The sequence below is a fragment of the Diadema antillarum genome, unplaced genomic scaffold (assembly GCF_040938485.1).
Source record: "Diadema antillarum isolate AM-2024a unplaced genomic scaffold, OU_Dant_1.0 seq00001005_RagTag, whole genome shotgun sequence".
NCBI classification, from domain to species: Eukaryota; Metazoa; Echinodermata; class Echinoidea; order Diadematoida; family Diadematidae; genus Diadema; species Diadema antillarum.
In genome coordinates this window covers 507528-535361 of record NW_027271843.1, presented here as the reverse complement: position 1 = coordinate 535361, position 27834 = coordinate 507528, and the positions used below count along the sequence as shown (strand labels likewise).

Here is a 27834-nt window from a genome sequence, read left to right as displayed (position 1 = left end):
AGTGGTGCTCTAAGCAAACCCAGCTTCAAAATCAAGAGTGTACCTGCCATTCGATTTCTCCAAAATGAATGTCTGTGTTTTTGCCAGTTTAATGTGGGTGATTGTGTAAAACAAATTAGTGCACACAAGTAAATGGCAATGAGATACAAATTGGGCAGCTGCTCTGTTTTATTTTTATGGTAATATTCTAAGCTTTGATTATTATAATATTTGATTGTCGGTTCCAAATCTTTTACTTTTTTTGAAATTCAATTCACCTCCAGCCATTAGTACGTCTCACTGGGTGAAGAATTCAGATCGCAGCCACTGCCACAACAAATCATGCAAGCGCCCTCTGTGGGCGATGTCAAAGCATCATTGTCGAAAGTGAGTACACAGTGTAGTTCAGTTCACTTCAGTTCAGTTTATTTCATTACCTCCTCCAAGGGAGGAGGTTATGTTTTTATTGCCGTTGGTTTGTTTGTCTGTTTGTGTGCAAAATAACTCAAAAAGTTGAGAACGGATTTGAATGAAACTTGCAGGAAAGTTTGATAATGACACAAGGAACAGACGATTAATTATTTTATAGTGATCTGTGAATTTTTATGGATTTTATGAAGGATTTTAGATATTTTGGCAGGTAGGGTCAATGAACTTGGGAGTTCAAGCTGCGCATTATGGAGGTTTTCATATGCGCACTAAAGTGTGGGTTCTAGTTTCTGCGAGGACGAGGCGCGCTGCGCAGCTGAAGGTTGATGACATAACAAAAAGCTTCTATATTGGGAATATGGGCGATTTTCGGCATACAAACGTATGGATGGAAATCACTGATCTTTGGTGGAAATTAGCTGCTTTTCGGAGGTCTGCACTCTCAGAGTGCTTCTGTAGTTCATCATGAAATACATTTATAGAATACATGCAACTACAGGCATACAGAACATATTTCATGTGAATAGGGATCAACAAATAGTGGGGTAATGTGTTACGACACAAATTTCAAATCTCTTGATTCATGTTATGAAATTGAATTGCATAAGACGGAAAAATTAGGGCAAAATTAGAATGAGGCAGAGGGAAAGACTAAGAAAAGACGGAGGAGGACCACAAAGACAGTAGAAACAGTCAGTCCGCAGCGCGAGCGAAAATGCACGTATTTATTCAAGTCGTATGCACGGCTGAGCGGTGCTTGCATACGTAATGAGCAGATACATAGTCATGAATAAATCCGTGTACGAGTATTTCTTGTCAGTTTTCGACACTTTTAGTATCGACTGAAAGAGAAAACATTAGCAAATATGCTCATGATCAAATAAACGGAAAAGAAGAATATAGAATATCAAAATCTCTCTCGAAGTTCGGTATTGTATTCAAAAATATTCCTTCACGTTTGACGCCAAAAAACTAACCTGAAATCTTTCATGCCCCTCTAAAATATGGTGAAGGCTATGTCCGCTAAAGTATATAATATCACAATAAGGGCACGTTTTCTCATCTTCATTTCAATACGGGTCAGGAACTAGCAAAATTCAGGGACATGTCTGGCGTCGAGTTTAAAAAGATTATCCTCGCGTTCGCACCGGAATTCCGGGTCTGTGATTGGTCGAAATCTGTCGCAAGACGCGGCGTGTCGCATTGCGTAGTATCCATTGGCTGCTGACTCAATGCTGTGAGTTCAAAAACTATGTATCAGATAAAAGTGTCATTAATATGAGTAATAGCTGAATAGTGTACAATTGAGTTGGAGGTAATTTGAAAATGAAAGCCTATATTAGTTTCATGAAATCCATGATTTTTTTAAATGTTAGGTTCCAGATTGTGATCGAATTTTCACTCTCTATAAAAAACTTGAACTTTACACAGGAACCAATGATGTGTATGTGAGTGTGCACTTACAATGACCCTGAACAATGGACCTGGCTACCACCTGTCCCGAGCTCTGCTGCAAGGCACATGAATGCTTTATCAATTATTCATGTGGATTGCCCTGAGCACTGCTAGTCTGAATTCTTGACACAGGGTGAAATGCATGCACATGAAAGAAGTAAGCACATGTTTCCATGTGCTTGCACACACCACATTTCAGAATGAACAAAGACTAGCTGCGATAGTGGAATTCCTCATGAAGCATTCCAATCCTGCTCATTGTCCACGACCATTGTCTGGGTATCAGCAACACACTCCACGCGTGTTCATTCACTACCCCACTTCCGGTAAGAAAACATGGTTTTCAACAGGAAAATTCACAACCTTAAAAATGGTGCCCCTCTTCATTTTTTAATTGATCATACTCGCTCAAGTTTCACGATTGTGAAATCGAAGAAATTACGGAGATCTATTTTCAATACCAGTCAGGAACTAGTAAAACATCAAACTATGATCTAAAAGCTTCTTGAACACTGGCAAAATAATCGTTTACTTTGATGCTAAAATGGACTACTATATTGAGATCAAAAATAGGGAAATTAGGTATCAAATTAATGAGCATAATCAGCTCTATAACTTACCCAACCATCCTGGGTCAAACAATGCACTGCGAAAGCTATGAAAGCTGTTGTTGCGACCTCTGCAAAAACTCTCGCAAAGTATCGCGAAATCTCGTCAGTCTCAAGGGCACAAACTGCGCAAACGTGATTCTGAATAAAATTGTCGTTCGTGCCTCATTATCGCACGCGCTGCGGACTGACTGGAAAGAAAGAAGAGAGAGAGAGAGAAACAATATCTGATATAAAGGTTTTTTGCAGAAATTTGATTGTGTGGAAGATTCAGTGAGGATTCAAATTGTCGTTCAGTTTCACAGAGCTCAACGAACCTAAGTTTTTGATAATTGTGAATTATTAAAGAAATGGGTGATTGTTTGCTGCGTAGAATTGCTTAGATGTTATTATCAATCCTTTATAATGTTTTTTTCCAATAGATGCGGAGAGATATTTTGTGCCAAGTGCCTGCAGTACTACAGAAGATTGTCCCCAAACGCGGCTTATGACCCTAGTGGCTTGAGGTATAAGGTAAGTGAGAACTTTGCAAATTTATCCATTCACACAGCGGACATCTGCACCTTGTGAGTGGGGAGTGAATGTATCTTTACACCCAGTTTACTCTTTCTGAGCAGGGTATAGCAAAGGAGGCCGTATAGTATATAGATTGTGGTCATGTGACTTTACAAGTGCGACAGGCTTGCCTCCCTTCTGTTAGATCCTATGTTGTTTCTTTTGAATAGAGATTGTAGACTTCTTAATCATATGACCACGTTATAAAAAATGTGTTTGTGTGTGCATTATGTGCACTATCCGTGTTTTACTGCTTTGTTATATGCTGTTTTCAATTATGCCTGTGATGAACGTACTGCATTTTACACTAAAAGAGAAAACTTTAACAACATCGCCAACCACAACCTAATGTTTCCCTTTCCATGTATTAAACAACTTTAGTGAACATGCCCCAAATTTAAAGGGAAAGTCAATATGATACTCATATGAAAACAGAAGAAAAGAAATATTTTTGGCAGAGACAGAACTTATCTTTGATCGAGGAAATGCATGATATATTACTCTTATTATATACCACAAACATTTTTGAAGAAAATTTTTATCAGAAGAAAAATCTGAAATATGCTGAATTTCTTTGTACAAACCAAAGTGAATGGCGAGCTTCTCACCAACTACATAACGCAGAGTTCCCAATTTATCTTACTCTCTAAATCTTTAACACTATATAACCCTAATTATGTGTCTGATTTTTCCCCAAAAATTTTCAATGACTTACTGCTCTGATTTTTCTGTTTTCATACAGAGGAACATAAATTCAGGATGGGCTTCCCCTTTAAGTGCTGTTTGACAGTTGGAAACCAGTGTATCTTTCGTAGGTGTTTTGTAAGGATACGTAAGTATGTGATTCAAGCTAGTTAATTCTTTGTTTGTTTGTTCCTCAGGTATGTGAAGCGTGCTTCTCTTCAAAGCAACAAGGCATTGGTGTCACTCGGAAGTGGACAGATTATTTGGATCATTACAGGAAAGAAATTCACAAAAAGGATGAGACTGAGTTGACGAGGTAACGTGCGCCTGTTGAGAAGAAATCTGATTTTCTTTTACGTGTCTCACGTAATTGTTGAAAACTTACGTCTTTTCTCATGTATAAGATGAAAGTTATGTAAAACACAGAAAGAATCTGTTAGATTACTATGCACTACATACATTTTGTATGTGTGTAATTTATGCAAATTATTATGATTTCTTATTACCATCATCATTATTGTTCAAGGTTTATTGATCGTACCAGGCTGATGGTAAAAAATCAGAATCACTTCATCTGATATTTGATGATAATAATTGATGAGAAAATTTTTGTGTAAATGCATCATTTTTAAAATATCACATTACTCATTAAAAAAACAACAAGGCAATTCCATTTCGAATTAGCTACAGTGCATAGTATAGATTGTGTGTGAGAATGAAGAACAACCAGATTTAAGTTGTGCCATATTTATGCAAGAGATATCATTTTTCTTTCGGAACCAAAGGGCGGCTGTTCTGCGAACATGCAAGAATCTCACTACAGGTTTCCAGACAAACAGCGTTCTGGGCACGCCCACTCCCAGCACCCCGCAGACCACGCCCACCCCCAACGGATCTCAAACTGATGGGAAAGAGGGCATAGGGAACCCCCTCAAGTTCTTTAAGAGGAATGTGTCAAAGGTTGTGAAGTGGAGTGTACCGGACTGGCAGAAGCCTCCCAATTGGGTGGTAAGTGGGCTTTCATTACCTCCGCCAAGGGAGGAGGTTATATTTTCGTTACCGTTTGTTTGTTTGTTTATTAGTTAGTTTGTTTGTTTGTCCATGTGCAAAATTACTCAAAAAGTTGTGAACGGATTGGATGAAACTTACAGGAAAGGCTGAGAATCACACAAGGAACAAAATATTAATTTTTGGTAGTGATCCGGGAATTTTTTTATATTTTATGAAGGATTTTCGATATTTTGGCAGGTAGGGTCAATGAACTTAGGAGTTTAAGAGCTCTGCATATTTTTGAGGTTTTCTTGTGCGCTCTAGAGTGCATGCTCTAGTTTCTTGTCCAGGGTGAGGTGCGCCTTGCAGCTGGCATTGGTAACGTAACAAAAGGTTTCTATATTGGGATGGAAATCGGGCGATTTTCAGCATGCATATGTATGGGTAGAAACTAGGATCTTTGGTAGAAATCACTGATCTCTATGGAAGAACAAAATCAGTGGTGGAAATGAGCTGCTTGGCGGAGGTCTGCGCTCTCAGAGTGCTTCTCTAGTTTCACTTGTTCTTTTTGTAAGAGGGAAAATACTGTAAAATCAGAAACATATACAGCATGAAACTTTCGCAAATGAGAGCCGACAGCCTTTTTTTTTTTTTTTTTTTGAGGCATTAACCTTTTGGGGAATCGCCACTGGCATTCATTGCTTTGTGTAGAAAGTTTAGAAAAGTGGCATGCCCACAAAAATATCTGGTTTCACAGTAATGGGAACTGACAGTGATGTACATGTACTAGCAATGTGTGTTGTATGTATGTATGTGCAGCTTATGTTTATGTACTGAATATTATACTGTTTGTTTTGATCATGTTGATTAGAATGAAGGCACTAAATGCCAGTGTTGTGACCGTCCCTATGGCTACCTTGAGACCCAGCACAACTGTCGCATCTGCGGTAAGCTAGTCTGCAAGGCTCAGTCCTCCAAGGACCTCCTGGTGTACACGCCGGACAAGTCTGACCGGGCGGAGCTGGGCTCAGAGGCGAGATGGGCCATCATTCGCGTCATTGGGGTATGGAAGGCTATTTGTCTTTAGTTTTTCTTCTTATTCCTGCTAACGAAAGATATCTCCTTTTTATGTTATCTTCTTTTATTAAAGAAGGGTATATATCTTCTCATTATGAACTCTTTAATAACTTTTTTGTTCCTGTTTTTGCTGCTCTGTAAATGTGACCATATTAGCTAATGAAGAAATGATAAGAAAGGCCTGTCAAATATTACCAAGAGTTGATTTTCACTTCCTTGGTCCTTAGTGGGACAACACAATGTTTTGAAGTTTCCGTCTGATATGATATTCTGTTGTAACAGCATACTTGCCAACTGTCCCTATTTTTGGCAATTGAAAATACTATCTTTTGACTTTTAAAAAATATTTTGTCTCTATATTTTTTTTTCCAAAATTTAGTATGTAGTAATATAGGAAATTCAAGAATGTCCCTACTTCTTACGATAATACTCCATATTCTCCCTATTTCTTAGTTTTAAGGTTGGCATCATGAGTAGTTTTCTACTTGTTTTCACAGTGTCCAGAAGTTGAGCCTGACCATTCGCTGCTCCTCAGGGTGTGCAAAACCTGCAAGGGCCAGCTGGAGGCGATTCAGGTGGAGGAGCAGCGAAAACTGGAGGAGGAGGGTGCAGCCGTCTACGTTTGCTGGCAGGGGCTGGTGGGGATCCACGCCGACATTCTCACCATCCAGGCCAAGATTGACGGCAGCATGCCAGAGGTAGGTGTCTTTCCTCCTATCGTCATGGTAGTCCAGAGAATTGTGTAATGTGCGTTCCGTAAGAAGGTACAAGGTTCAAATCCTACCATGACATTTGTGTCCTTGAACAAGATGACATTAGCCGCAATGCTCCTCTTTACCCATGTATTTGTAGGGTATGGTGTATGTAGTAAAGGGTTTAATATACAATGTATTTGCTGTGGGATATTTTAAGAGCTATTCCAGACCAGTTAAAAGTTACAAGTAGTTTGAAAACAAAAAGTAAAATTTAATGGCCACAACAGTGAAAATTTGATCAGAATCTGTTGAAAATTGTTTTGCTGATTCTCATTAAACAGCTCTTGAACAGTCAATATGAATATGCAATGATTGATGAAATCATTGCCTCACATTTTGCCTTGCACTTTGTACACAAAATCATTAAATTTCTTTGTTTTTAGTTGTTTGAAATGCAATTATGCTCCAGTCTCTTGTACACATTGGAAAATTGAGAGGGGTGACATCACCAGCTCACTCAATTTCATATTCATTTCAACTGTTTGAGAATCTTTTTTTTTTTGCTAAAATTGGTGAAAATTTTGCAATTTCATACCTTTCCTAATTTTATCTGATTATGATTAAATTTTTCACTCTTGTGCTTATCAAATGTCTCTCTCATTTCAGACTAACATATGTGCAGGTGTGTTTCCCATTAATGGGGATAGTATTACTCCACTCATTTGAACAACTTATTGTTTAAAGGACAAGTTCACCTTCATAAACATAAGGATTGAGAGAATGCAGCAATATTAGTAGACCACATCATTGAAAGTTTGAGGAAAATCAGACAATCAGTTAAAAAGTTATGAATTTTCGAAGTTTTTGTGCAGTAACCGCTGGATGAGAAGACTACTGCAGTGTATGAATAACTTGGATGTCACATGCGTACAACAATATAAGGAAAATATAAAGAGAATTTCACAAAATTCCATCTTTTGAAAAAAGTACACATTCCCGTGACTCGTTACCGACAAATGTTATGGGTAATATTATTCCCCCTGTGCTCTTTTATTATGCGAAAAAAGTGAAAATATGTTGAATTTTCTTTTACATTTTCTTTATACTGTTGTACGCATATGACTCACAAGCTGTAGTAGTCTCCTCATCCAGCGTTTCCAACACAAAAACTTTAAAAATTCATAACTTTTGCATCGATTGTCCAATTTTCCTCAAACTTTCACTGATGTGTTCTACTAATATTGTTGCATTCTCTCAATCCTTATGTTTATGAGGGTGAACTTGTCCTTTAATCTGATCATTGAAGGAAAGGTGCAGTACAACTGCTGATCAAATTACAAAAATGTTTGTAGAATGCCATATGCACAAAGACTACAAAAATACCTTTTCAACATTTTGGATGGCTATATTCCATTCTCTATTCATTTTAAGCCTCACTTGAGCAAGTTTGTCCATAATACTCAGTTTGATGTGATCACGTAACTTTATTCTCCGTCTGTAAATTTTGCAATTCTTATCCGTCTATATAGTCCCATGTCTGCTTTGCTAAACAGGGCAAAATTCACCGAGCAATTCATTCATTTGTTGACAGTTTCAGAAGTTGATTGATGGGCTTGAAATCCAGGCCGGAGCCCCTGCAAGTTTGCCGCCAAATCGGAACAACATGCAACTTCTCGCAAAGCATCAGGTATTTTGATTCATTTTCTTGTTTCCCATACTCCTCAAATTCTTTGCTGTGTGATGAGCATACAATCTACTTTATCTGAACAGGGAAAGAAGTGTGCAGCATTCGAAATGCTGCAATGGCAGTGCATTGATATACGATAACACAGCAAGTGAAAGGGAAGCGTAGTGGAACTTTCGTGAGAGTAAACTTTTTGATAGTAGACATTTTAATAAACATGTGACATCACATGAAAAGGATAAGAAATATGCAGCAATCAAAACTCTACAATGGTAACTAGTGTATTGATATCAATGCTGTAACACAGCAACTGAAAATGGAACATGATAGGTCTACCATGACAGTAAACTTTTTTCTGATAGTAGATTTTTTTGACAAACATGTGATCATGACTTTACATGAAAGGAAAGAGAAATATTCAACAACATCAACAACAACAACAAAAATCTGCTGTTGTAGTGTATTAATATCATGCGGTTACACAGCAACTGAAAGTGGAACTTGATGGATCCGCCATGAGAGTAAAGTTTTTTTGGTAGTAGACTTTTTAATGAACATGTGATCATGACATTACTTGAAAAGGAAAAAAATCTGCAATGGTAGTATATTCATATCATGCGGTAATCAGCACAGCAAGTGAAAGCAAAGCAAGATGGACTCTTCATGAGAGTAAACTTTTTTTTTTTAAGGTAGACTTTTAATGAACATGTGATCATGACATTACATGAAAAGGAAAAAAAATCTACAATGGTAGTGTATTAATATCATTTGGTAGCATAGCAACTGAAAGTGGATCATGATGGATCCACCGTGAGAGTAATTTTTTTTTGGATAGTAATTAGTAGACTTTTTAATGAACATGTGATCATGACATTACATGAAAAGGAGAAAAAAATTCTGCAATGGTAATATCATGCTATAACACAGTAACCAAAAGTGAAACAAAATGACACCCCCATGACCTTGTACAGCCGTAGGTATTGACACTGTGCAGCATGCACATTGATATATCGTCGCTGGGGTGACAAGTCCCTGTATATCAAATTTTGGTGTAAATAACTTATTTTTGGATTAATGAGCAGATGATCAGATAAGAGATGTCCTGTTCAATCCTAGCTATTCTACCCCAGATATGAAGCCACCATGGCATGTCAAAGGAAAGGGTGTCCCATTTGATGTAGTGCTTTGGCTGCCATGTTTTTTTACTCTCCCGAACATTTTATATTTTCTAGATATAAGGTCTTGCTGCCCTTGCGACAATGTGGTATTCAAACTTGCCCAGCAAATCAGTGGTATTTACTTAGTTCACAGCGTGCAGGGTCAATTTGATTGAGCCTGGACTCTGTAGAAACAAACAAATTTCTTTATCAATTGCCAAGTACCTGAAGCTAAGGGCAGTCTTTCTGGTTAATTTCTTTTATCATATCATGTAAAGTGTGTAACATTCTTGGGGGAGGGGAGATATGTCAAGGTATCATTATTCAGCCAGCACATCAGCCCATGGTCAAAGGCTCAGATGAATTTGTTTATTGTGCATTTTTTTTAAATACATTGTAGGGTTGTGTTTGCACAATTTTGAGATGCAAATAACTATATGTTAACTGATGAAAGGCAATGACTGTCAATGCATACCTATTTTCAAATGTATTAGATTAGAATTATGTTACAGATATTTTCTTTGAATGTTTGAATATGAATGTTTATTTTCTTGAAGATGTCTTTAAAGGCTTATCATTCTTGCTGATATTAGAAGTAATCATATCGTTTCCCACCTCACACTTGTTATCACAGAGCGACTTGGCTGATCATCTGTCTGCGTTTGTCGTCACGATTGCACGGCTCAAGCAGCTTCGTCCGCAGACAAAGTCTCAGGTTACCCTAGTACGGAAGATCATTACGGTATGTCTGCAGGACCAGAAGGTTCTTCCAGTGCTGAGATAATTTTTCAGAATTTCCTCTAATCCTTGAACTGATCCTTGAATATCATTTTCCCTATTCTTTATTCTCTCTTTTTTTTTGTCAGTGCAGTTAGGCTTGTTTTTGTTTTTTTAATCGCAATGGCACAGTGGCTCAGTGGTTACCACGTCTGCCTTATGGATCACCTCAGGTGACTGATTAGTCAGCAATGGCAGGGGCGGATCCAGGAATTCCGTAAAGGGGAGGCGCCTTAACAAAATTAAAAGGGGGGGGGGTGCCAGTGGCCCCCCATTTTTTTCTTTTTTTTTCTCTTGTTTTAACAAGAAATAAAGAGGGGGCGTGTGCCCGATGTTCCCCCCTCTAGATCCGCGACTGAATGGTATCAATCTGATGCTCTGTTACAAGTGACAGACCTACTGGATGAATCAATAAATGAATGACAGTTATAATAATTTTTTTTTGTATGTATGTATATATATATATATATATATCTGCAGTGGGTGGGACATTATAAAGAATAGTTGAAAAAAGAAAAGTTGTATTGATGAATCAATGACCCTTCAATATTATCCTTATCTTCTAGTTGATGAATTTTGTTTTGATATGGGTGTACAATGTGGCGGTAAAGGGATGATTGAAGCATGTAGAATTTGAGGATATACTAGCCACCTTACTGACTTACTTCATCACTGCCAAAGTCAAAATGTAATACTGCATTATATGAGTGCTTATAAATACGTATGGCTTTTGAAATGTCACTGTGGAAAGATTGTAGTTGTAACTCTCCTAAGCATCATATAGCATGTCTTGTTCTTGACAAATTTAGTTTAGTTACCTGTCAGTTGAGCATACTGCCGTTTTCAAGGCCTTCTCACAATTTCATTTGCTAGTGCTCTGAGGTAGCAGAGCGAGCCACAGCCAAGCTTTTGGCAAGAAGGCCGTAAAATTCTCACTCTGTTTCCATAATTATATGCATTTGTTTCACCACATTTGCTACCAGCATTTGGTAGCAAAAAAAAAAAGCAAAAAAAAAGTATCAGCCAATAAGTGAAGCTATCTTAGGAGAAGCATTATGTATTTGTACTGAATAATGCAAACTCTACCAAAGAGGGTAGACTCTATTTTCATTCTCTCCTACATTCATGACTGTTTGATCAGAATGCATAGGTTACGCCTTTTCTGCCAGATCATAAATAGATATGGAAGTCATAGATCCAGTGAAATCAGGCAAAAATGTTTTTTTTTTTAAATTATTATTATTGTCACATGTTGGTGTGTGAAGAATTCAATCTATTGTGGGGGCCGCAATCATTGAGTGTCAAAATGATGATGTCACAGTCTTTTGTTACATCTTAGGTCGGAACCAGGTGCCAGCATGGTATAGTAACAATAAAAATGAGGCTGTTTAGAACCAGTTTCCATGGCGATGAATGGCTATGACATCACACTTTGGGACTCTGTTGATGCCACGTAGGAGAGGGGAAAAGTTTTACGAATTAATGAAATTCATATGTCGGCTTGAATTAATTACAACTGATTGACAAAGTGCCCTACATTGACATAGATATTATTTGCGTCAATGTAGGATGATTTGTCAAATTGTTGCAGTAAGATTTATGACGTCTGCGAACTGTAATTTTCATGTCCATACAGTGCAAGGTGGGTTTCTACTCGGACAAGAACAATCTGTACAAGAAGCTGAAACGTCAGCTGGGGGAAATCACGCCCCAAGATGTCCTCATAGAGATCCAGAGTCTCGTGGACGCCAAGGTAAGTGACACTGACCACACCCATTCTAAGACATACCGGTAGCTACAGGTTGCACCCCTCATCTAACAAAGCATCTTGGAGTGAACTGTTGAATTTTGTTCATTGTCGCTTGAGGTGACTACTCATAATTTTCTCTAATTCCTTCTTTGTCTGTATTTAAACTCCCTCGTTCACTTTCTTTCTCCCTCTTGCATGTACAATTTAGATTGCCAAATTGTGATGTCATAGCCATTTATTGCCATGGAGACTGGCTCTTAGCAACCTTATGTTTTGACAATCTTGCTCTCAGCCAATCAGATGCAAGGATTTCCATAGCTTATAACACATCGTCAAAAAAAAAAGAAGGTCTGACATAGTGCTTCATGAAATGTCCCTAGATCTACACTGCTTACCCCATTCCCATCTGTGCCTTTATTCTTTATTTCATTATTACCATATCCGATTGATTCTATAGTTTTCTAAGAGTCATCTCTATCAGTAACACAGAAATCAAATATTATGTGAGCATTGTGGTGCATTCCAATTCAGCCTTAAAATTGCTTATTGATATACCATTCATTCATTCTTAAATTTGCATCAAACTAATCCCCCTCCAAAAAAAGGAAAAAAAAAGGAGAAAAAAGAAAAAAAAAACTTTTTTGCTTTAATGGTCTATTTTCATTTCAGATTTCATTGCTTATCATTCATTAACCTTTGTCAATTTGTTGTATTTTTTTATTTTTCTTTGTCACTGTTTTTTATTTTCTCTTTAATTAAACTTATTCCTTCGTATTGAGTGGAGATGGGATTCCTCTGTGTGATAACAGGTGTATTTATCTGTTTTAGAATAGAAAAAAAAAAGAGATTAAGTAGAGTTGAGTTTTAAGTCATTGTCGACATTCAGAAGAAGATAACAGGAAAGTAGTAGTCACTTTTTCTGCGACAAACCTTAGGGATTGTGTAATTCAGGTGAACTCAAGCTTTTGTTGATTTTACAACATTTTTTGAGCATTGTTACTGTGGAATTCTCAGTGGCATGGAAGCTTTGCTGATATCTGTTTCTCCATAGTAAGTCTTTCAGAACTCGAGAAGCAGCACAGGCAAAACTCGCTATTATGAGGTTGGTTGGACAGGCAGGTTTTTCTTGTCCTAGCCCATACTTAATTTATCTCAACACACATGAACATGCACTAGTGGGACTAATTGCCCTACTTATGTGCTACTTCACTGTGCTTAATTTCCTATAGCTTCAAATACTGTATACGCCATATATTTCGCAAATCTAAATTTTTGGGAATTGGGAATTCCCGACGATTTCGCGAGTGGTTAAATTCCCATTTGTGGAGTCCTGTACTGAATAGGGACATGTACACGCATACGTCACATTCACATTGGGATCAGAGTGAATATTTTCGCGTGACTTTGATTTTGCGAATAGCACCTGACTCGCGAAATTCGCGAAAATTAAAACCTCGCAAAATATTCAGCATATACAGTATATGTCGTTCCTTTGATTTCTGCTTACAAACTATGGAATAGTACTGACAAAAGTGATGAATAGTTTTCAAGTGTCCTGACACTTGGTTATAAAATGTACCGAACCACTATTTTGTGTAGGGAGGTTCAGCAAGCGAGTGTAATCAGTGATCTGACAAGAAATAATTACCGGTACTGTATTCGCCAAATATTTCCCGAGGTTTTTATTTTCGCGAATTTCACAAATCGGGTGCTATTTGCAAAATTGAAGACACACAAAAATATTGACTCTGATCCCGATGTGAATGTGACGAACACGTGTACACTTCTCCGTTCAGTACAGGACTCCACGATCGCGAATCTAACCACTCGCGAAATCGTCGGGGAATTCCCTATTCGCGAGAATGTAGACTCGAGAAATATATGACGTATACAGTACATCTGAGGGAGGGGGAGAAGAAGCAGTGAAGGATGAAGATGTGGCATTACTTAACCTTAGAGGTTTCTTCCTTGTGACACTCAAAAAAGTGATTAACAGTGCCAATTAAGGGCTTTGGCAAACCTGCAGCAGTTACTCTTTCCATCTCTTGCCAATAGTTTGCAGTGATAATGTGCAATGCATAGACAGTAGCAGTACTCTTGTAATTCATAGACCAAAGACGGTCAATACACACCCAAAAACGAGATTATTACAAGCGTGCAGATGCTCTTGACCTAAGTTGCCATACGTGTATCACCTTCACAAAGAATCTTTTACTATTTACATTTACTGTTGGCCTATACTTTGTACATCTGCAATAGGGATACTGCTTGTCAGTGCTTCCAAAGTATATATGCCTACAGTAAATGTAAATTACAATAAGATTCTTCATGAAGGTGACACACGCATTGCAACTTAGGTCAAGAGCATCTGCACGTCTGTAAAAATCTTGTTTTCTGCAATGAGGATACTGCTTCCTTTGGTCACAGACAGTGTATCAATTTTTGAAACATCCCCATCCCCACCCCTTGATAGGCAAGTGACATTTACATATAACTTTGAAACTAATGGCTTGTCTAGACAGACCTGCACAACTCACACTGTTCACTAACTGTAGGAAGACATCTCCCATCACAAGGCAGCGTTTTAGCCATGAATATATTGTGCATTTACAGTTTTTATGTGCCCAAAGAATGAAGGAAGAAATCAGTCTGTATAAAGTTTTGCTGGGATAAGAACCATCATTGACTATCAGGCAGAAATGAAGTGGATATCGTCTGTTGAGAATGAGAAGGGCATTAAGTGGTCTTGAACACTATGGGTTTTGTGGCAACTTAACGCCCTTATCATTCTCAACCGACGATATGATGCCTGTCTGACAATCAGGGGATCACAGATTCAAATCCCATCAGAGTTGGTATGCTCTTGATCTTATTACTGTAAAAGTGGTTTCTTTCGCGTACAGATACTCTCGCGGTTTCCATCGATGCCGACTTTTTCGCGTGTGTTTAAATTCATGGTCGGCAAAATCTGTGAATTCACAGTAGGCAAAAATGTTTTATTTTGCACATGAAAACTCAAACTATAATCCAATCATTCTTTTATTTATTAAGTAGAAAATAAAATCAAATGCAGGCTTACGTGAAATCCCGTCTCTCGAGTACTTTATAACATGCTTGTACCTACATTGCGCAGTATCGCTGTGTGTGTGTTGACCATCAATACACTTAATGCGCGGAATCTTCGTGTGTGCATGTGTGCAATAGCATTGTAACAAGCGGCAATTTCAAAACATTTTCGCGTGATGTTAAATTCGCGGTTCAACCTCAAAGCGCGATAAGCGCGAAAATAAAACCACTGCGAAAGAAACCACTTTTACAGTATCAAGGCTGTCACTCCAAACACTGAATGATCAGTGGCTATTTATGTCACGTGAAGAGAAATTTGTCAATTAGCTGCAATAAAAACAACTCAATGGCGGATCATGAATGTGAATAAATGTGCAGTAGCCGCTGCTACACTGTATGATAAGGTACAAGAACCATCACTGGCTATTTGGCAGAAGCTGGCCAGTCTTGTGGATATGACATCTGTCTAGAAGTCAGGAGTTTGTGGGTTCAATGCCACCGAAGTAGGTATGCATGATTTTTATCGATGGCTATTATTCTAAATGTCGATGAAGGGCAAGTTCTCAATCAGTGACAAAGTTTCGCTTGTTTTACTGGGAGAGTGTTTTAATGGATTTCTTCTCTTTGAGGGCGTGAAATTTTGCTGGCAATAGCAAAATAAAATCTTGTTTTAGACACTTTATCACGAGTGAAAGTCGGCGTTATAGAATTACCTGCCAGTTTATTTGGGACTGTGACAAACATGCTATCATTATACCCAATCTTGCTATAGCGAGTTTTGCCTGTATTTCTGTGCAAAATTATCCACTGTGCTTCACCAAATACGAAAAACATTAAAAAAAAATACTAGAAAAGGGGCAGTGCAGTTCTGGAGAACTTTGTCAATAGCGTATTTGTTTATCCTGGTCTTGCCAGTGTGACCTTTCATTTAGAGCTGTCTTCCTGAATACACAACGTGACTTGTTGTTTTATTGACACACCTATGATTCTTATGTATGTTATTTGGGTTCATCTGTATAATATGTAGGAGCGTTAGCTAAGGAAATTATCACACAGGATACATGTACCACAGCAAAACCATGCCGCCAAAGAATCTTTGAGTGAAACTCTGTGACTCGGGGCTGGATTGAATTGAAGTGATTTGAGGGGGAAAAAAAAAGCTATACTACTGTTATACAGGTATATTTTTAGGTCAATAAGTTATTCAATGATTTGATGACGAAGATTTGTTTCTTCAGGTCACTTGAAAATGCAATGTGAGGATTTATTTACAGGTCAGGTCATTCATGTCAAAATTACCTCATTCAATTTTGTATGTGTTTGCGTACAATATTTCTGAAGCATGTGAAACTTTGATATTCTGAAATTTCCTTGCTTCATTTCTCACTTTAATGAAACTTCTACCACCATGGTTCATTTTACTTCATTTTTAAGACATTGTAAACATGAGCAGCATTCCACCTCCTTGTTCCTGTGTACACTTTCATGGTCTAGATTTTAATTCAAAGCATTCCCCTTATCCTTATCATTCATTGTCACTTTTTGATAGCAAGAAGAAGAAGAAGAGCTCATAGACCAGATGTTGTAAGAGAGGGAAAAATTGCCACAAATCCACGGGGCTTATGGCTTGCCGTCGATAACTCAAGAGGTTGCTGCTATTAACATCCTTCTCCCCCAAATACAACTGCATGCATCTCGTGCCGTGGCAGTGAGGAAATAGAGAAAGTGGGTGACAGACAGCCACTTTAACAGACTCATATAGCACTTCAATCTACTGAAGATCATTGCTCACATGACGCACATCCCAATCTCTTGGTGCGATTCGATGGTGGGGGTGCAAAATGGCCTGCAGAAGGGATAATCCCCATCCGTAGTTTGATCCATGAAAGTTTTCCTGTGCATGGGGAACGTCTTTGGTGAAAGCTTTAGATATTTTCAAGTACCATGGCAACCAGTAGAAATGTTACAAGCAAATTAGCTGTCACCATGATTAGTTGCTCCTCTCTTGTTCAAGGCGTCATCGTAAGAAAGTATCTTAGGGCTTGGGGATTGGATCTGTTTTGCTGTCCGTCAGCATGAGCTTGGTCTATGAACTATCATTTATTCTGATTATGGATCATATCCATTTGTCATGCCTGCCCAGAGATTCTTTGATTTCTTGGAGAGTTCTTGGAGAATGTGGCTAGTGGAAATATTAAGTATCAATTAATGTGGCTCTTTTGTGCTAAAAAAAAAGCTGTCCATTGTTTGCAGTTTTGATAACCACAAAATATAAAAGTTGAATAAGAAATCACAATTTTTTTGCTCTTGCTCTGTAAAAGCTGTAACAAGTTACATCATTCATGGCAATTGACATCTTGTCTGTCATGCTTTGCTTCTTCTCTGTGCTCTCTTGACTAAACAAAAGTACTGATTAATTATTTCAATTTTTCTCTCATATTTGTCACTCTCTTGCCTTTTAAAGATATTACGATTTAAATGTAGTCATTGCTGATGTACAGAATTATGTTCATGTTGAAATATGCCAGCACGGATGTGTAACTGTTCCCTTGTACTAGATTCAGACCTCGACTGTGATATGCTCAAGTGCATTTGTGCATCATGAAGCTGTGCCAAACATGTTTGTACTTTCTCTCGTATCAAAATGTTTTTCAGTGCACTTTCCTTGTCAATGTTTCTGTTTCACTTGTCACTGCTTGTAATATTCGCAAATGTCATTGTTCTGTTCCATGTCCACCCATGTCTGTTTTTTGTAACATTAATGCAGGATTGTTATTTTTACTCATTTTGAGGACATGGCAATTGGAGAAACTATCATGCTATAGGCTGCACTGAAGTAAAAACTCTAGAATGATTTAAAAGTGCTTTCCACCCCATTTTCAAGTTGGCCTCAGTCAAAACAGTAAATGTAGAAAATAGAGGTGTAGAAGTTTCATCATTATTGGACCTGAAAAAGGAAGTTTCGGGATTGAAAAGTTTCAGATGTTTTCGCGTGGTTGATTATGTACATTTGCATATTGATAGGTAGCAGCCACATATGAATATGCAAATTAGATGAGGTGATGATGTCATGACCTCTACAGTCCCTCACTTGATTTCTTGATATGACATGAAATGAGTGAGAAAAACTATTCTGTGCTCTAGATTCTTGTGTTTTGCAATAGGGAGCTTAAGATTTTCACAATGCGGATGATGACGGGGAAAAAAAACAGCCTGTTTTTGTGCATGCGCAAGACCGCTCATCAAAATTGATCTCGCGTCGTCTGAGTTTTCATGATGGTTCTGCGCCATTTTAGAATCCTCTCAAATTCACGATGTAGAGGGCTAGGTGATGCAATGATCATATCGGGGCACCATTTTACTTTGTACAAGTTGCATCTTCGCGAAATCTAAAGCGACTTTGCAACACAACGCAGGGAGGGAGAACAGGCCAACACAATCGTCACCTTAATGTCCATGTCACAAATCTAAAGCTGCCTAATAGTCTGACAATGATGACTCATAGTGAAAGACAGGGTTGCACTTGTTAAACTTACCAAATTGAAAGCATTAATTTGATGTTGTTTGATGCACAAACCAATTGCAATTTTTTGTCTAGTTTGCATTTATATGTAATTTGCTGTTTACCAAAATTACTCTTTGTGAAAACTTTTAGAATTCCATAAATCTCTTTACTTCATGTCTGATCTTAGTGAAACTTCTGCCATCTTATTCATCTGATTTCACTTTATTTCAACAAAAAATGAACATGAACACGGAGTGGAATGGGACTTAACTCTTTGTGTGTTGTGGTATTCTGAGACAGCAACGCATTCATGAGCACTTTTAGAAAAGAATTCTGTTTTTGCAAGCTTTCTAACTTTTTATAGAAGTGTATGAGCTGAAAATGCAATACAACAAAATTATAGAAAAAAATTTCCAAGTTTTGCACGTAATGTAAATATAAATCACAAAGTTATGGCTTTGATACTTTCATTGTCTTTTGGCATTTATGCAATTTATCGATCGTTTGTTGGCGGTCGTGTGTTTGAGCAAAATATGCAAAGTTTGCAAGCCTTTGATGGAAGTTGGGCATGCAAACCTGGCACACGAAGAGTTAATATTAAAGTGAAATGAGAAGGATGTTGAGGAAGGTTTGTTTTGAGAAGTCATCTAATGTTGAGTTTGACCTGCAGCTTGATAAAGCTGACTTTGTTTTGTAAGGGTAATATTGCCTGCCTAATACCCCACATTCATGGTGTGTGTTGACTGTTTGATAACATAAAGGTAATATTGCATGATCTTTAAAAAAAATAGTTAAATCTCATTGTTGCTGCAAAACAAGTTTCATTGTTGCTGTTGTTGTTTTCTTATTAAGTAGCGAACTTCAATTGCAAACAAGGTCTCGTAAGGTGCATTTACATGTCTGTGCTTGAGTTATGTCATTCATACTAAAATGTTGGAGAAAAAAAAACACAAAAGATAAAGGCACAATGTATACAATACAAAAATGTATGTGTATGTCAGCATTATACAAGCTTTTCCAGAGATCTCATAAATTCCTTCTTAAATTCCAAGCTACTACATGTTGAGAGTCTACATGTATCATGCAAAGTTTTATTAGTACTAATGTTGTGTGTAACAGAAGTGGTATTTGTATTAACCTTCTTCATGTGCAAGCAATTCTCGGTGTAGCCAATGCGCAGAAAACTTCTGTGCAGGCTGAAGAGCCCTGTCACAGATGCACTGTGGGATTCCTCAGTTCCATTGTCACTTCTGGTTGTCTCGCCCATGTCGCAGTTCCCGTACGATTCAATGGAGTTATTTGTCTGCTTTTCCATTGTTACTCCCTTTTCCTTGGCTATAATTCAGCTAAGTTATAAGAGTTGAAAGTTTCTAAATTTTGCTGATAATGCGGTCACTAGAGTCATGGTTCACTACTGCAAGGCTGCAATGTGTGCTGGTCACATGATGGAAAGCAAAGAAATCTTCAACAAAAAATACCCCTAGATAAAGACAGAATGTGACCTGAGTGCATATAAAGCCAAAACTGGGGCAAGTTTGTCCCCTAAGCTATCCCATAATGCACCTAAAACGCTGCTCTGCGCATGGCACCTAGGTATTGGCGATACTGAGAATTTATGTTTGGACTTTTGACGTTATTGATCAGTAGAGGTTACATTTTAATGTATGTTGTAGAAAGGCCATATGTATGTGGTCACTTTCATTGTACCTTGTGTTTGGCTGCAGGCAGGCAGTGAGGTGTGCAATTCATTGTTACCTACGTTAAGAAAACAACGACTAAACAAAAGAATGATATTCTTGCCTTTGTAGTATTAGCTAGCATTTCATCTTAGTGTATTGTTCAGAAAGAAGGGCTGTAAGTCTCCTCTATTTATATCATGTTCATATTAATACTGGCTGAAAGCAAAAACCTTGTATGTGTATCATACACATAATCACTGCTTGCATTTTGTGGGAACAAAGTAGTATTTATCCTGATAGATTAATCAGTTCCTTGTTTCAGTATCAAAGTGACTAAGGAAAAATAAAGAATCATGCAAGAATCTGAGAGATATTGAAGCAGTAGCTACATCGTACTATACAAACTTGGAAGCAGACAGAATTGACTGTTGTTGAGTGCTATTGTTGTTAAAAAAAGATTGAAAAAAGACATTGCTGTCTGGATATGAATGAATTATATAGTGTACAAGATGTAGCATTGTGTATACCACAGAATATCATGTTCAATTGCAAGGGAAAATTTATCATGGCTGAAACATCATTTACTTTTCAACACTCCAGCATATTTTATGTACCATATCTAATAGATTGTGCAGTTGTTTGCTGATGATTAATTTAAGATGAGAGATGGAAGAAAGATCTGTGTAGGGTTTTGTTATTATAGTGCAATCAAACGGCTTTACAGTGGTCTGTAGTTCTTGTTTCTTTTTATATTCTGTAATAAACCAGCTTTCTCAGATTAATACCCTGCTATCTGCTCAAATAACATTCTTCCTGGCTTTGCCAAAGAAATTACGTTGCTGTCTTCCAGAAAGTATGTTGTGTGACATATTCACATTGTATAACTACTAGCAGTACATCTATTTTTCATCTTGTGCACAAAGTTACCTACTTGCGATTTGATATTCTTACCATGCTAATGCCTGAAGTTAGACCGTTTTAAATGCTGTCTTGTGATTGGCTAACATGCTTTAGGTTATTTAATACGAGAGATTAAGACCCCGCTCCAGTATTTGCACTTCCATCCAACCAATTCCCTTTTAATGTTTTGTTGAATTATTAAGAGAAGTCTCTTAGTGCTGCCAGTAGTTACTATATCACTGTTTACATCATTGCACATTACTATAACAATGTGATAGGCATTTATTATTGATGAGTATCTGATATGATATGATATGATATGATATGATATTATGTGAAATGATAAGCACTTGATGTGGGGATATGCCAATTGAAAGCAATGGAAGACTTGTGTGGAAAAAAAAAATGTATCTGTGAACTCTTTGTGTGAAACTAATACAGTTATGGCTGTGAAAAACAAACAAGCAGTATGATGATCTTATGGAAATGTTTGTAGAATTTTACACCACATTGCCTACCTGGTAGAAGGGTCCTAATGCTAGCAAGTTCTAAGGCTTGCTAGGACCCTTCTGCTTGGCAGGTAGTGATTATTTTGTTACCTTCTCAGAACTTGCTATTCAGGCACTATATTTGGTCTAATTTCTTTGCTTTAATGAATTTCAAACTCTGACACTCTGACAACCGGGTGATAACAAAACAAATAACGGTATGTCAATGCAGAGAAACTACATGTACATGTTCATGCTTGCTTTGTCCCAACGGATAGTAAAGCGCATAATTAGCTGTAAGATCACTCATGCCAATGGCAACATTGCAAATTATCTCAACCATCTGCATACACAGTACATTAATTTACATAATGATACGTATAATACTGACGATACTGTAGTAATGGATTATTTTTTTTTTTTATGCTTGGCCAGGTGAGATGAATTTTGTGTGCGTTTAATTCATCCACATAATCGAAACATTAGATACTGGTAGTGCATTATATAACATGCAAAAAAGTTTGCGTGCTCTTATTCATTCTTGCACTAGATTTTTTGTCATGCAAAATGTGCAAAAGTTTCCACACAGCGAAAATTTCTGCTGTTACAATCAAGTAGTCTGAATTGTGAATGTTGAATGTTGATTGACGATATCTTCCTTCGTGTTGACTAATACTTGCACTTAGTACTTGTATACATTGTCCTTTATTTAGTGGTCATAATCCATGTAACTGAAACTGCAATGCAATAAAGAGAAATCACACACAATGTATATCCCATTCTGTCATGTGCCAGTCTGTTTTTCTTGTTGTTTTGTCTATGTATCTAATCAAACTTCATATATCACATGTTTGTGTTTTGACTATGAGAAATGTAGAGCCCCATTTCATAAAAGATGTTGGATAACAACTCTTTCTACCATAGCAACAGCCAATCATGAAGCTGGATTCTTGTTGTTATCGTAACACTTGTCATTTCATCAAGAGTTGATATCACAGCAACTTTTTATGAAATATGGCCATGGTGTTTCTATTAAAAACTAATCCATAAAAATGTCATGATTTTGACTTGGTAATAACATCAGTAAATAAAAAATTCTGCAGAGGCATATTTGATTATGGATTTAGTGTGAACGTTGTATCTCTGGTCAAAGATGGTTAAACTTTCCAAAAATTCTCCCATATGCACTTGACTTTCTTCTAGGAAGGAACATTTATTAGATTTGACAGTCAGGATATCAATCAATAAAAGAAAAGGAGAAGTCATTTTTTTAGAACAAAGGTCATAGATTGTGCTGGAGTATGTCAGTTTTTATCCACTTTTCAAACTGCATGATTGATTTTGTTTGATATGATTTCCCGTCATGTCGTGTATTAGGTTGTTCAGAGATTGCACAGTGATCAGAATATTTGGTTTCAGCTAGTGCGATTGCACATGTGAGAAATGGTAATGCTGTGAAGATGGGATCTCTAAACAGTAAATGTGATCAAATAACTGAGAAGGTGGAAGCTCATAGCGAACTTGACTGTAGATCCTTTTGTCATCAAATGATTCAAAGGGTTGTAGCTTACAGAGAATATTTACCAGGAAAGTCTCTTCTCTTTGTAATAACGTACCTCAAGATCCCAGAGGGCGCCAGAGGTGCTATAATAGATGTTTGCTTACCATAACATCCCTTTAGTAGAACAGCATCACCACTGAAGAGGCTACCCTGGAAAAACAGAAGACCATCTTATTTTCATTATTATCTTCTTCTTTTTTTAGTACTCCAGGTGTAATAATTCTACAGAAGAAATTGTACAGTTAGTGTTTAAATGGTTTTTAAAACTTGGCCTAGGTATGCTGCGTAAAGCATCAATACACCAAATACAATAAAGGGCAAAATGTGTCGAAATCAGTAGTCTCTATACTTTGGCTAAAATTATCAATTACATCCATATAACTGAAACTATGGATGTCCAGTGGACATTTAAAGACATATAAGGGGACAGGTAGACTATTTTTCAGATGAAGTTATATGGGTGCAGGGTCCAAGTGCAGGTTAAAGATCACTGAACTTTTGGTTATGAATGTAATCTACTGAAATCCTCTATAGGATTATGATTCCATCAGGAGAGCATAGATATTTTAGTAAATAACTCATTCATGCAAATCATAATGAAACTGTTACTGTTCTGATGTGAATTTTCCCTATTTACTCTGACCTCTGATGCTCTCGTGATAGAATCATAATCCTAGAGGATTTCAGTAGATTCATAACCCAAAGTTCAGTGCTCTATAACCTGCACTTTCCTCTATTTACTCTGACCGTCTGCTTTCATACGAAGCAACTTTCTCTATAATCATGATCTCCTGTTTGTTTCCCATATCTCTTTAATTTGTTCAGGCCATAAACTCGGCTTGCCTGTCGCTGAACCAGATTGCGTTTGAGTGTCTGCATCTCTGCATGAAGTATAAGCTGAGCCAGTCCCTGCCGCTGGCAATCAAACAGACGGCAGAGGTCTGTGTAAATCAATTTTTTTTTTAAAAACAACATTCTTTCTTATGTTAGTAAACAATGTAACATGCAATGTCTAGGCTGTCACCTATAGATAGGAGACATAAGGTACAGACAAAACATGTAACAGACTTGTGTCACTGTATCATAAATAGATGTTACAAAATATCTAATTATATTAATGATAATAAATTACATTCATATTGCTCTTTGTACCGATGTTTCTAAAGCAATACACTCAGCAGCAATTACAGACATATCTGTATATAATGCAGTATATTTCACGGTGTTTCAATAGTCAGTAATCTCACAAATTGACTGATGCAAAGTTCACAACTCGTGATATTATTTGTTCCCATAATACAAATGCTCTGTATGTCCTGTCCAAGGTTAGAAATTACTAGTTTTTCTCCTGAAGTGGGATAGGCTCATCTCATTGATACTATTTCCATTTCATCACTGTGGTTCCTAATCTAATCCAAACCCTCTTGAAATTGTCCTACAAAAGTTAATATATGGAATATGGCATGCTCTCACAAAATATATGGCACATCAGCAGTACACCAAGGACTGTAAGCCATACACAATTTTGATTGCATGGGACATTGGACCATACCGTTTTCTAGCCTGTGTAGGGCACATTGAATGGACTGACAGGGACTTATCATACAGTGCACTCCCACTATAACATAGTCCTTGGGATCATTGGTTTTCTTTTGTGATATCAAAATTTTTGTTATAGGCGAACAGTATAGATGATAATTTTGGGACCTGAATTTTTACTTCATTGTAAAGAATTTTGTTATAGTCCTGTTCACTGTAAAAGGAGTGCACTGTAATCACACTTCATGTTCCTTTTCTGTGCACAAACACAGTGAATGCCCAAACATTTACTGTCAGATTCAGAGGGGAGCCCCATTAACATGGTTTAATTTGTAAATGATTGTGGTAGCATAATATTGTGCTGTATTTGCGAGTGAGAGTAGCCCCGGTAATGCTGTATCATGGAGATGGTAATATGACATGACAGTGTGTCTAACCTGCATTGCTCTCCCACCAGGCCTGTGAGGCAGACCTGGAGAAGAAGATCACGTTGGATGGAGAGGACTGGGCAGAGCACAAGAGACAACTTGATGCCTTTGTGAGACTCCAGATTAAGGTGAACCTCTAGATTAAGGATAACCTCTAGATTAAGGTGAATCTCTAGATTAAAGTGAATGTCTAGATTAAGGTGAACCTCTTTGGCCTTATTCTGCAGGAGGTTTTCTCCATAAATTATTAATTACTTCTGCCAAGGAAGGAGGTTATGTTTTCATTGGCGTTGGTTGTTTGTTTGTCTGTTTGCAAATTAAATAACTAAAAAAGTTGTGATTGGATTTGAATGAAACTTGCAGGAAAAGTTGATAATGACAAGGAATAGATGATTAAATTTTGGTAGTGATTCAGGAATTTTTACAGATTTTTGAACGATTTGTGTATGTTTTGGCAGTTAGGGTCAATGGACTGAAGAGGTTCAAGCTGCACATATTTTAGGTTTGCATACGTGCTCTCAAGGGCATGCTCTAGCTGCTCTGGCGAAACGCTGTGTTGGAAGCTGGAAGCCGATGACGTAACAATAAGCTTCTATATTGGGGAATTGGGCGATTTTCAGCATGCGTGTATAATGGGTGGAAATGAGCTGCTTGGCGGAGGTCTGCACTCTGTGAGTGCTTTTCTAGCAGTTGAGGATCCAGAGGGGGGCGCACCAGGCCTGCACCCCCTCTTTATTTGTTGTTAAAACAAAAGACATAAAAAGAAAAAAATGAGATGAAACCCAGAAGTAGCACCAGAAATATTGTTTGCGTCCCCCCCCCCCCCCCCCTTTACGGAATACATGGATCCGCCCCTATCTAGTTCATCATATTTTCATAGAGAATATGAAAACTTAGAGCTACAATGCCTGAGGAATCTTTACTACCTATTCAAGTGCATGTACAACACAAGGTATCGAAATGATTGTTCTCTAGAACCTCCCTGAATTTGCGTGTGTGTGTGTGTTGGCAGCCTGCATGCGGACAGTGATAATTCCCTGAAATTCAGAGATGCAAACTGTTACATTTTTTCAGTATTTTTTCTTTTTTTTTGCCAAAAATACTTGAGGTTCCATGAAAAGTACTGTTATTTATTAATTCTATTACTGTATGTCTATTGAAGTAAAGGTGATTAATTAAAATACTATTTTTTCACCAAAGATATACCTATGAGGCCTTTACTCAATGCCATGTTATTTTACTGCTTTCTTTGTGATAGGGAGATGCAGAGAACAATATCAAGCCACGCCCTTACATCCGCCCATCTCGCCGGATGACCAAGAGGGGTGGGGCGGTCTACGTGGAGTTCTTCCTCAACCAGCGGGTTGAGGAGGTGGCCACAAAGATTCGGATTCAGCTGGTTGGCAGGACGGCTGACCGCAGCTTCCGACTGACGAAGGAATCCCTCGAGGGGCTCCTGACCGACCTCAAAGAACCAAAACCTGGAGATGGAGACTACTGAGGCATGCATCATCTCTCCAACTGGGGTGACTGGTGTCAACAATGGGTCAGTGGGTTTTGTAATTAAAATTCTAATCAGAGTAAAATCAGGTTCATTGTATCAGTACTATATAAATGTGTAGTCCAAGTGTTTGGAGTGCTACCTTTTTCTTGGCATTGACCGGGTGATCAATATTATGACTTGATGTATACTCTGAACTCTACAGATGTTAAGATATTTCTTCTGCAGAGCAGATAAGAAGAGGTTTGTTTAAGTGATGCCCTTTGCCCAAACTCTGAGACTGCTGGGTCATGTTTTTTATGGCATTTTGTGTCGAGATGTCACAGCATGTACAGCTGTATTTGTACCTGTTGCAGTAGATATTAATTGGTATGATAACTGCACACAGTTCATTGTCATGTCCACATACTGGGTTTTATATAGATTGCTTTGTACAGGTCAGTACCACTGACTGTTTAAGTAGGAGCCACAACTTAGTATACAAATAGTGAATGGTCACAAGTGTGATGGTACAAGATTTTGCACGAGGTGAAAGATAGAGGTGCTCTATTCAACGAGGCAAAGCCGAGTTGAATAGTGCGCCTCATCTTTCATCAAGTGCAAAATCTTGTTCCATTGCACGAGTAAAGACCATATACACTATTTGTTTTATATAACACCTCGAACATCAACAGATGTGGTCCACACAGATTCTTGAACTTAGCACAGAAATGGCATCCATTTTCCGTGAAAGATGAATGATTAGCCACAGAGTCGGTCACTGTGTAAGTACGTGAAACTGATCGGTTGAAGTTGTTTACAAAAATGAGTGACAAAAGTACAGGCTTGTAAGCGCGCTTGTAATTGTTGAGTGCACGTGGCAAAGGTTTGTTTATTGTGACATCAGAGCCATGCGATGGAACAAAAACTTAAAGTCAATCGTGAGTTTAACACGGGAGTCAATGGAAGTGGGTGACGTCAGCCATGCGCTATCCATTTTTGCTATAAAAAAGATTGCATGGCTGACAGCCACAGCTTGCGATGGAACTTCTAACCAAATGTCACGTAATGGGTAATCGACCAATCGGATAGCTACAATCTTTTTAGGTGTTGTTTAAAATAGGATAATTAGCTTGTTTCCTAATTCTTTGCGATTAGTGGGGGCCACTGTACTAGGAATTGCAGTACTTAAGATTTGCCAGTGTAGTCAATCTTTCTTAAAGGGGCATAGTCCCGGTAGTGTAGAGGGCGCTGTTGATGATACTGCCGATCACCGTCAGCATTGATACGAAGATTACCGAAGTTGAGCTGTCATCAAGAGTAAAGTGCGTAGGTGTTGCTAAGTAAC

At 37.8% G+C, this 27834-nt stretch overlaps 1 protein-coding gene across 1 annotated transcript; it reads left to right on the top strand.

Moving 5' to 3' along the window:
- Window positions 1–276: 276 nt before the first annotated feature.
- On the top strand, window positions 277–26967 carry LOC139742572 (uncharacterized). Its single transcript, XM_071653102.1, has 12 exons — window positions 277–366; window positions 2894–2984; window positions 3908–4026; window positions 4496–4718; window positions 5572–5763; window positions 6275–6475; window positions 8064–8159; window positions 9948–10055; window positions 11727–11843; window positions 23865–23978; window positions 25036–25134; window positions 26265–26967. Exons 1-12 carry the CDS (start codon window positions 344–346, stop codon window positions 26505–26507), a joined length of 1626 nt encoding a protein of 541 aa, XP_071509203.1. The 5' UTR covers window positions 277–343; the 3' UTR covers window positions 26508–26967.
- Window positions 26968–27834: the final 867 nt, after the last annotated feature.